At 45.2% G+C, this 11,759-nt stretch overlaps 1 protein-coding gene across 1 annotated transcript in view; it reads left to right on the top strand.

Annotated features, from left to right (window-relative positions):
• MYO5A (myosin VA) overlaps positions 1-11,759 on the top strand; it is a 937,291-nt gene that overhangs the window by 648,636 nt on the left and 276,896 nt on the right. Inside the window, exons 23-24 of the mRNA XM_069624847.1 lie at positions 110-203; positions 5,097-5,245. Coding sequence (XP_069480948.1) covers positions 110-203; positions 5,097-5,245 — 243 coding nt within the window. The remainder of the gene's footprint in view (positions 1-109; positions 204-5,096; positions 5,246-11,759) is intronic.

Below are 11,759 nucleotides of genomic sequence, written 5' to 3'. Positions count from 1 at the left end.
TTTCTAATAGAAGCTGCTATATGCTGTTCATGTGTCCAAACTCCTATCTGTGATTTTGGTATTTGCCGAAAGAATACTCATTCCAAGTTTTGATAACTCTTATTTTCAGTTGATATCAGACCTTACAAAGGAGAACGTGCTACTGAAGACAGAGAAGGAAGAACTGAACCGACTTATTCAAGACCAGGTCAAAACAATGACAGGTTGGTGATTTGTACCATGGCCCATCAGGTGGTTCATGATTTCTATAGATGAGATTTCATTTGTATTTATTGAGATGCCAACGGTATCATTTCAAACATAAATGGCATTATAACATAGGCTTTCACAGAGAGTGGAGGTAGTCCTTCGTTAAGGGGTCATTAAAAAGTGACATGGTTTGATATAATAAGGTGAGCCAGGTGATGAAGGGGTAAGAGGGGAAACCTATACCATGTACATGCGCAAGAGGAAGTGGAAAGGATTGCCCCAACCCTAGGTCACGGCTCACAGGCCCAAAGGAAAAATAACGTTTTCTTAAGAGAACAATTGGAAAAGTGCAAAAGGCCCAAATGTAATAATGAATCAAATGGAGTATAGACATTACGCCAAACCAAGAGAAGTACATCTAAAAGGGGGTTATCAACAACCCCAGGAGACACCTGACTTGAACAAGCTGAGGAGTAAGTCAATGACAAGCGAAGAGTGAACCATAGGAAGAGAGACCAAACAAGATGGTGGAAAGGGAGTATACTTCTTACTTTAAGTTGCCTTTCCTTTAGTGGCAGGGTCATGTAGAAGGTAGGTTTGGGCAGAAGACGTCATTATTTTGACAAGCACCTTAGTATCGTTTTATAGGCAGGGAATCTCCCTTTAGCAATAGGTATACACAGGCATTTCTTTCAGTTAAAATTAATAAATCTCATTGAAGAGAATGGCAAACCAGAAGAACTCAAACCAGAAGACACACACCTCAAGATTGAGTTGTGGATGAGGGGGTAAAGAGGTTGGGGGCATGAAAGAAGGGAGAGTGATGTTGGCACTGGAGGCACGATGAAAGAGGAGTCCCGTCTTTGAAGAGATGAGAAGGAGGCAGCAAAAAGCCATGCTGCGGCTGGTGTCGGTTAATCATCTGATTATGCATTTAGAGATTGCAGCAGTGAAGCAGGGGAAGGAGGATTTGATTGGAGGGTCGTCCTAGAGGTAAGAGTGAAGTCAAAGGAGATGAGTTTGCTGCTGGAGGAGGCGTATAGTGTCAAGAGTAGAGGGCTTAGTACTGATCCTTGAGTCCTTAAAGCCAAAGAGATAGGTTGAAGGAGGGAGGCACAGTCCACAGTTTGGAAGGATGCAAGGAGGTCTAGAAGAATAAGAATGGTGAAGAGTTGAGATCGGTGGGCTGGAGGGAACATAATTTGTGACAGCGATTAGAGTTGTCTGAAGTGGAGTGTTTGGACCATAATCCAGATTGAAGGGATCAGCATGTGGGTGAATCGCAACATAGTTGACTATTTGGTTGAAGACGAATGTCTTGTGATGTGGAAGGAGAGAGATAGGTCTGTAGTATGAGTGGTTGTTGAGGTCAGCCCTTGTTCTGTTAGAAGTGGTAGAGATGTGACTGTTTTGTAACATGTTGGGAAGATGCAAGTTGAAACAGAGAGATGTATTGGGTGAGAGGTGATTAAAGATGACGGTGGTAAATTCCTTGATAATTTAGTGCAAAGGGGTGCATAAGAGCGCAATATGGGTTGGCAGACCAAAGGATCGGCTGTGTTGTGAGTTGAAGAAACTTTCCAACCTTTTATATGAGGAGCCGAGTTCCAGTAGAGTAGACAGAGTAGATCAGTCTGCTACTCAATGAGCCTACCAGAGGGTGAAACGAGTGGAATTTCCTGGGCGTGCCATCCCCTCTTTAAAACGTGGTTGTTTCTCAAAGCATAAAGGTATGAATTTACCTGAAAGGTTGGTTCAGGTATACAGGTCCCAGCATGACCCAAAATGGTCAGATTCTAATAATATAGAAGATAGTAACTGTGAATGCTTTCTAAAGTATAAGGGTGAAATAGTATGAAGTGCTTCAGCACAAAAAAACTGTTGTAGGGTAATTCAACTGCAGCCCTTTCATACAGTGGAATACCGAAAGAGATGAACCACAGGCATTTGTGGAATGCACAGTGCAGAAGGGAATCAATCTGAGCCTATTGAAACACTGTACCTTTGGATCTTGGAGCAGATCGCTCGCAGGCGGGTAGAACAGCGAATCCTGCTTACTTGCAGGGCTTGGAACACAGCTGAGCACCACAGGGCTGTGTCCGCACGCATTTGATGATCCGAAATGGCACATGTGGCCTGGCCCAGATTTGAAGGCTTGGAGCAAACTGTTAATCTTGGCCCAATTAAGATCTGACCAATGTCAAAAGAGAAACCATATTGAAACCAGGTTTAAAGGAAACTTTACGAGGCAAAACGAATTGAGAAAATGAAAAAAAGAAACTCAATGGAATGACCAATCATGAGCCGGCTTTAAGAAACCGCTGCAGTCACCGTACTACAAAGTGAGCTAGAAACGTCACCGGAGGGTGAAGGCTGTTGGGCAATGGACATGCTTTCCTCCACTCCCTGAATACACAGGGAGGCTGCCATCTGGAGAGAGGTTGGCCACTTACTGTCAGTTGGGCAGCAGTTGCTCAGGAAAGGTATGCTGGAGGTCCTCCCTCAAGTGATCATTTTAGAAGAAGACTTGGGTAACCGATCCTGCCTGCGAGCCAAATCATATACCAAGAGGAAGGCCGGAGGATGAGGTGCTTCCTTGAGGAACTTAGAAAGTATCACCCCTCGAAGGAGGGTGAGACTATAGTCTGCCTAAAAAGACCCCTGTCTGAGGGTGGAAAAATAGCTATTATTGTCAAGGGTGTTGTATTTGGCGATCTAAAGTCCATGGAGAGATCCAAGAGAAGACTGAGAATCCGAGTTTGTGGAGAGATCTGAGAAGACCGATGTGTGAAGAGAACCAAGAGGATGTGGAGAGGCCTAACAAACAATATGTGATGACCTAAGGACCTTCCGAAGGCAAACTGTGAGTGACACCACAAAGACACTATCCTGGAAAACTGTGAGGAACTTATCTGGGGACCAGAAGTTGTGAAGAGGCCTAAACGAACCCCGATTGAACCTGGGATCATTGGAAGACATCCCCTGGAAGGAGGGTGAGACTATAGTGTGCCTAAAAAGAACCCTTTATGAGGGTTGAAAAATACCCATTATTGTCAAGGGTATTGTATTTGGAAATCTAAAGGTCATGGAGAGATCCAAGACTGTGAATCAGAGTTCATTTCGAGATCTAAGAAGACTGATGTGTGATGAGAACCGAGAGGATGTGGAGAGGCGTAACAAAAAAATCTGATGGCCTAATGACCTTTTGAAGGCAAACTGTGAGTGACACCACAAAGAGACTATCCTGGAAAGCTGTGGGTGTGGAGATCTCCTCTGGGAACCAGAAGTCATGGAGAGGCCTAAACGAACCCTAATTGAACCAGGGATCATTGGAAGACATAGGAGCTTTGTAAGAAAACCTCAGTCTACGGATGTCTGTTTTGTGAACAAGTCCTGGAAGAGCTCTGAAAGGAACCTGAAATAGGTGAGACTTCAGAGAGCTGTATGAGGATCTAAGGTTGTAGAGACCTGAGAGAAACGGATGTTCATGATATATACACGAGTGGTGCAGAGAAAGAGATGCCCTGGGGGAGACTTGAGAGGGTTAGGCTAAGTTCAGAGCTCAATGCTGGGGATCTGGCATCATGGAAGGGGACACTACTGAGCCCAAGAGAAGTGTATTTCAACCAGAGGTTGGAAGAAGACAAGTTACATGGCTAGTCTGAAATCATAGAGGAACTCAAGGCACCTGGCAAGAGAGGCCTCTGTTATTTTAAAGGTTCTTATATTTCGCACTGTTGCCACCTGCATGGTTTCTTGGCGGTAGGAGAATGAGAACCTTCAGCACCTTCTGATGTATGTTTTCTTTTATGACAGGGATGGAGTTTGAAAGGATAGCTTGACCAACACTTTTTTTGTTGGCCAAACTTGGAAAACTGCTGTGGCTTAGCATAGGGTTAGCCTGTAGGCTAAGGGACTCACAAATACTTGTTTTTTTTCTTTTTCTTGGCCATTACCTTTGGACTTTGGTTGTAAGAGCATACGTTTCCTTATTATTTGTAATATTTACCCAATTCAAACCTTTATATTGTGAATCTTAATAAAGACCTGATATTGGACTTCAATTCCCACCATCAATACAGTTGGCAAAAAGGACGGTAGAAGTTCAATGGGGGAGGTGGAGGAAAAGTGGCCGATGGAGTACAGAGAGACATAGGAGGAGGTGCAAATGAGTCCAAGGGTTGGAAGAGAAAGAAGGGTCTACCAGTAGTCCCTTTTTTTTTTTTGTTCTTTTTTAGGAGAAGGAGGCAAAGTCATTGGCAGAGTGAACACAGGAAATTGAGTGGTTCTTTGGGGGGACTGCATGGCCTGGGGGGGGGGGGGGGGTCATGGCCAGTTTGTGATGTTGCAAGCGGAGACAGGAAAGAAGACTAGTGGAGATTGAGGATTTGGCAGCATCTAGGGCTGTGGATGGGGCCTTATGGCAATACTTGAAGGCTGTGAGTAGAGTGGGGAACCAGTTGTTTTTGCCAGCGGCGTAGGCAACCATGCATAGTTGTCCTCCGCATTTCAACAGCTGGGGAGATACGCGGTAGAGAGAGGTGAAGGAGTGGGCATTTTAGAATCGCATGCAATAACAACCAAGCAATATGCTGCACCGGTTCTTAAAACTCAGTGGTGCCAGTTGTCACTGCAACATAACTAAAAGAGAAGGACGCTGTTTCCGTGACCCGAGGGAAATCTCAGAGGAAAAATGTTTGAGTGTGCATATTTTACACAAGGTGTACTTCAGCCAAGAGCGGTTTATGCCTACAGTGGGTCATTGTGATAAATGAACACAGTTATGAATGGCAATGCATTAGGTACCTTATTTACTTTTCTTTAACATCATTGGTTTTAGTACAATCTAGTTTCCTTAAAGGAGCATAAATATGAAATTGTAACTCTGCTTGCTCTTAATATTACAGAGGCCATGGAAAAGAAGCTGATTGAAGAAACCAAACAGCTGGAGTTTGACTTGAATGATGAGAGGTCACGTTACCAGAATCTTCTGAATGAGTACAGTCGGCTAGAGGAGCGTTACGACGATCTGAAGGATGAGATGAATGTGATGACCGTGAGTAGAGTACATGGGACACAAACATCAGTCCAATATTCCGTTTTCGATTGGTTCTACATGGCTAGGTTGATTTTAAGGTTAGGTTTGCCAATCAGTCTTTAGGGAAAACGTATGGTGTCACTCATTGACATCTGTCCTGTTGCTTGGAGGCAACTATTTTGTACACAAAATGTCTGTCATATCCGGCTGAAGTCTCGGATCTCTTTGTGTCTTAACTGCTCTAACAGTAAGATATTCTAAGGTAGGTGTTCCCCAATAGCACTTTTGTATTTGTCTTCCCCGTGTGTAGCCATTTGTTTACTGGGGATTGGACGTAGAATATATATGGAGAATTTCAAAGTAAAGCCTAGAAGCCATATCCGTCCCGGCTTGTCTCTACTCCACCAGGGCTTGAAGTGTTTCATTTCTGTCACTAGTCAAAATGCTGAAAAAGTAGCGAGGACTCAGTCACAAGAGGTACTTGAGTATGGTACTTTACATCATGATATTCTTGATATGAAATAATGCAAACCAGATCCATGCCAGTTCCTTCATTTTTCGGTTTACATGTCTAATTTGAAGAAGTATGAAATGCCAACTTGAAACCATTGTGACAGTCACAAGAATGGGTAGTTTTCAAAGTACCAATGACCTAACAAGCTTTTTAAAGTACATTTCTTCTTTGTTGACTTACTTTATGAAAAATCACATTCTGATTAATTGTAATGTATATGTATGCCATGATAATGTTATCTTGGTAAAAAAAATAACGGAATATTGTCGTTTGAAAGAATTAATTTTATTGCATTTTCCCCAGTCTAGAAATGGCTGAATAGAGCTCCATGCTCATTCAGATATCTGTCCTCTGCTAGTTTAGTAGGGCATTCGATTGCGGCATTGGGACCATAAAGGTGCATTTCTGCCCACCCTTGCTTCATAGGGTGTTTTGATCCCTCCATTTGGGGAAAAACATCTTCTTTCTAGTGTAGACTTTTTAGCATTTCCGGTCCACCCAAGCATATTTATTGGCAGTAGATATACTCTTCCCTAATCATTTCTGTGATCTTGTTGAGCACTTCTATCCGTAACCTGTAGCTCACCCAGACATAACTTAAAGGTGTGGATTAGTGAGCCAACCACATTACATCGCAAACAAATTTAAATAATTATCTCAATGGCAGCTTCGCGTTTATCCAGGTGTATGATGTAGCCTGTAGATAGGAACTGTGCTATTTTTAACTTGTCTGCAGCATAGTGCCTAAACCCTTGGTCAGGCATCTTCCTCCATGTGCTCAATCCTTAGTATGTTGTCTACCGATTTTGTTAACCCAGAATTGGTAATCAGTACCTCTTTAGAAGGTGCATGGCAATTTTATAGGCATTACAGATGTGATCCCACATGCAAGCTGCAGGACAGATAAAAAGGTATGGTAAGTGGAGCAATACCAATGGCCTTTTTACTGTCACTTGGGAACACCTGAGAAGTCGTAAAAGCTGGAAAGATTAGAAGCACATTGGGTCTAATCAACCCCTCCTGTGTATACAGTAAAGGGTATCCCCCTATATGTGTATGCTTCTTGCATGCTCCTTCCAAAACATCCTCAGGTTCCGTAGACACACCCTGTCATGTATTCATTTAATTATTTCCATCTTGTGGTGTTTGTGCAACAGCCCAGGACTTCTGCCGACATTTTAGACTTCTAAAGTTCTTCCTTCGTAAGGATGAACAATGGGACTTGCAGATACGTGTACGAGTGCAATAGGCCATTAATATTTAAATTATCTAAAAAAGACAGGAGTGTGATAAGCTAGCGCATATGGTGACTGGTGCAATATAAAAAAACTCAACATATGGACCTCAAGCAGGCAAGATCCTCTGACGTGTCATTGCTGGTGCTCCATTGTGTTGGTATTATTCGGCAACTACTAAACTACCAACCAGCTTGTAGTTCTCAGCAGCCATATTTTCAAGCAGCTGCTATTCCCTTCTGCATGAAAATGTTTCCTTCGATTCTCGAACTGACATCAATATCATCTCCTTCAATCTCAGGTACTAGCCCTGTTTTGGAGAGTAAGGCTTTGTGCTGGAAACTTCAGGATGCAATCTCCACGTTGCAACATGCTTGTAGGAGGATGCCAACTAATAACTGGGCCAAAGAAAGAACAAACTAATTATGCTGAAAAGTGACACATTTTCTGAGCTCAGAACATCTGCCTTGAATCTTAAGGACAGGGACAGAGTTAAAAATGATTGTTACACAACTGAAAAGCGATGACTTTGTTCCAGGCAAAGATGATGCAAAAAGCACAGGTACATGGGCTGAAAGTTTTGAATAAAGTTGTCACAGATTTCAGATTTATATGTAATGTCCACGTCACTTCTGACTTCTGTCTCCTCCCCCTCACCTGATGAAATATCCTTGGGGAGCTTCGTCCTTCTTTCTTTAATGGAGGATTTATTTTTCAGAAGATACGGTCTACCACAGAAGGACGCCACAATGGTTACGGAAGTTTCCGGGAACCAGCGGCCCCGGATCCGTGATAGCCAACGGGGAAAATGCCAAGTAGGCAAAAAAAAAACAGGACGTCTTGCCGAAGAGAGGAAATCCAGAAGTCTCGGAAGATCGGTGAGTAAACACGAAGTTCCAGTAAACAGGTTAAGTGCCATTGTCCAAGGAGGGCAATGACCTGAAGGAGAGTGCTTCGGAGCAAACCTCTGTGACACCGGAAGGGGACGCGATAGTAGCGCTGTGGGAGGGAGAAGCCAGGTACAGGAGGAAAGCTGAGGGAACCACGGCAAACGAAAATGAAAGCGAAGCGAGGAGGGAGAGAGCGAGAGCAAGGCTGAAGGGAAACACTGAGCGAGAGCCCGGAAACCCGAACAGAAGAGGTGTGAAAGAGAAGGAACGTAAGCGTGGGGGGCAGGGTGCCCAGTACAGGAAAGGAGGGGCTCGGCAGAGCCAAGGGAAATGATAAGGAGCGCAACAGCAGGATAGCGCAAAACCCAGTTGCAACACGGAGATCCGGCTGCATCTGAACGCTAATATTGCTGGGGGCGGCCATCTTGAAAAAGACTAGACCGCAGCCTGAAAAAGACGTTCCCAACGTGGTGGGACTATCTATGGCGGCCAAGTTTCCATCGGTCCCAATGTTTGACAAAAAAGGAGCGCATGACAGTATGCCCCCCTCCAGAGCGGGAGAAACCCAGCTTGCCAGGGTGAGCCCGATAGAACTTCCTCACCAGTCGGGGGGCATGTACATGGGAACTGGGCTCCCATGAATCTTCCGACGATGGGTAGCCCTTCCAGGGGAGCAAAAATTCCAATTGTCCCCGGCGTAACGGGAATCCTTGATATCAGCCACCTCCTATTCTTCTTCAGGCCCCTGCTCCTCCGCCAGGCGACCCAGAGGGGCGGTGGGAATGCTGGTTAAGGCCAGACGTAACTGGGATGCATGGAACACAGGATGGATCCTCTTGTTGCAATTTGGAAGCCAAAGTCGAAAAGCAACAGGATTTATTCCGGAAATCATAGTATAGGGACCCATGAACCTGGGTGACAACTTAGATGGGTAGATCCACCTGGGTAGATATCTGGTGGACAACCATACCTGCGAGCCCGTCTCAATGATGGGTGCATCAGTGCGTTTCTGATCCGCCAGGCGCTTGTATTGGTCGCGAGCTTGGGCCAGGGCTACCTTGGCAGTTCTGTGTGCCTCCGTAATCTGCTGAATCTGCTGCAATCGGTCGTCGATCGTGCAACATACCGGTAAGATACTCCTCGGATGTTTACCAAATGTACTGAAAAATGGGCTGAGTCCCATGGCAGAATGGGTACAGTTATTATAAGCAAACTCTGCGGTGGGCAACAGATCATACCAGTTGTCTTGCGTGTGATTAGTGTAACATCGAAGGTATTGCTCCAAGGTCCCGTTCAATCTTTGTCTGCCCGTTCGTTTGTGGATGGAACCCAGAGGACAACGCTCATTCTATGCCCAGCTTCTGACAAAGAGCAGTCCAAAATTTAGAGGTAAATTGGCTACCCCGGTCAGAAATTATCTCAGTGGGTAATCCGTGCAAGCAAAATATGTCCCGCACAAATACCTCTGCCATCTGTGAGGCAGAAGGCAAACCCGGGAAGGGGGAAAAATGAGCCAACTTCGTAAGTGAATCTATGGTGACCATGATACACGTGTGGCCATGAGAAACCGGAAGATCCACTACAAAGTCAGTGGAAATTTGCTCCCACAGGGTTTCAGACAAGGGAATTTGTTCCAGTAAGCCAATGGGTTTTTTTAAACAATTTTTACTTCGGGCACATTGAGCACACGCTTGACGTATTTCTTAATGTCAGAGGACATTCCAGGCCAAAAGAAATATCTTTGCACTAGTTCTACTGTTCTTCCTTCCCCGATGTCCTGCAGTGGGGTGATCGTGGCACCAAGACATAACCTTCTGCTGTAAATTAGACTGAGGCACAAACAATTTCTTGTCCATGAAGCACAAACCTTCTCTCCTGTCTACTCGGATACGGGGTGAAGATAGAGCCGGGAACGGTACTCGAGCGGTGGCTGTCCTGACTTGAGAGTGAAAGGTGGAGGCGATGAACACCCTGTTGGGAAAAAGTCTCTCCTTGAGGCACTGAGAAGGATCTTCTGAGACATACCGACGAGAGAGTGCATCTGTGATAACATTCTGGCTGCCTGGTACGTACGTGATCTCAAAATCGTACTGGGCAAAAAAATGTGCCCACGTAGCCTGACGAGAGTTGACACATTCCATGCTCTGAAAGGTTTTGAGATTCTTGTGATCTGTTCTGATGAGAAAGGGATTTCCTCCTCCCTGTAAAAGATGCCTCCACTCCTCAAAGGCCAGCTTGATGGCCAACAACTCTAGCTCAATTACGGAATAATTCCTTTGACTGATCGTGAGAGTCTTCGAGAGGTATGCAATGGGATGTTCCACTCCTTCCTCTTCTTGCAGAAGAACGGCTCCCACTGCATTGGCAGAGGCGTCCGCTTCCACAATAAATCTTTTAGCTTGGTTGGGCTGGACCAGAATGGGAGCAGAGCTAAATCTTTGTTTCAGGGATAGGAACGCTGTCTCTGCTGCAGGAGACCAAACAAAGGGTTGGTTTTCTTTCTGTAGTAGAGAGGTAATGGGAGCTACCGTAGCAGAAAAAGTATGAATGAACTTCCAGTAGAAGTTAGTGAAACCTAGGAATCTCTGCACCTCCTTTATGGTTTTTGGGGATGGCCATTCCAAAATGGCAGAGACCTTCTTCGGGTCCATCTATATTCCCTCTTGGGAGAGGATGAACCCTAGATACTGAACTGAAGTGACCAGAAATTCACATTTACTGGGTTTCAGTAGGAGATGGTTTTCTTGCAGGCGATGAAAAACTTCATGGAGATGAGTGGAGTGTTCTTGTGCGATCTTAGAAAATGCCAGGATGTCACCTAGGTAGATGATCACTGAGCGGAACAGCAAATCCGTAAAGGTGCAGTCCATAAATCGTTGGAATATCGCTGGGGTGTTCACCAGACCAAAGGGCATAACTTTGTACTCATACAGACCGTAGGGTGTTCTGAACACTGTTTTTCATTCATCTCCCGCCCTGATGCGCAGGGGATGAGCATTTCTTAAGTCTAACTTAGAAAAAACTGTTGCACCTCTCACTGCTTCCAAAATGTCAGAAATCAGTGGCATCGGGTATCTGTCCCGAATGGTAACCTTGTTGAGCCCTCAGTAGTCAATACATGGTCGAAGTTCCGTGGAGTCCCTCTTGGCGATGAAAAACAGAGGAGCACCCGCTGGGGATTTCGAGGGTTGGATAAGACCGTTCTTTAGGTTGGCGTCCAAGTATCCTCTGAGTACCTCCTTCTCTTTTACAGATAGAGAGAACATTCTGCCGAAAAGGACCTGGACGTCCGGTACCAGATCTATAGCACAGTCCTCAGGGCGGGGCAGGGGAAGATCATGTTCTGCTTTCTCCATGAAGACCTCATGGTAGATCTGAAATTGAGGAGGAATCGAATGGATAGTCCGTGGTGGTGCTTCTACAGCCTGTAAGATTGCCGGCTGATAACCCGATGACTGCAAGCAGAAGTGTTGACAATAGGATGAGGGGAAACTGAGGGTATTCTTAGACCAATCTATGGTAGGATTGTGTTGGCGGAGCCAGGCTATACCCAAAATGATGTGGAAATGAGCCGCTCGGATGATCTTAAACGATATGTCCTCCTTGTGATGTTGGATGGTACCTCGGATCTGCTCCGTGGAATGGGTAATAGGACCTGAACAAAGAGGGGTTCTGTCGACTCCTTCCACCTTCATGTTTTCCTGGTTCTGGACTCGACGGATACCCATCTTCTCTGCCCACAAGGTGTCCACGAAGTTGCCAGCAACACCGCAATCGATTAGGGCTAAAATCTCCACTGATTGGTCCCTCCAGGACAAGTGTAGGGTAACAGCCATCAAGCGGGTGTCTTCTGACTGAGTTGAAGGTGCGATAGACAGAGATACATAGGGACT

Source organism: Ambystoma mexicanum, chromosome 11 (genome assembly GCF_040938575.1).
Source record: "Ambystoma mexicanum isolate Mex_15411 chromosome 11, UKY_AmexF1_1, whole genome shotgun sequence".
NCBI classification, from domain to species: Eukaryota; Metazoa; Chordata; class Amphibia; order Caudata; family Ambystomatidae; genus Ambystoma; species Ambystoma mexicanum.
The sequence above is the reverse complement of the archived record's forward strand: the minus strand, read 5'-3'. Positions and strand labels throughout refer to the sequence as shown.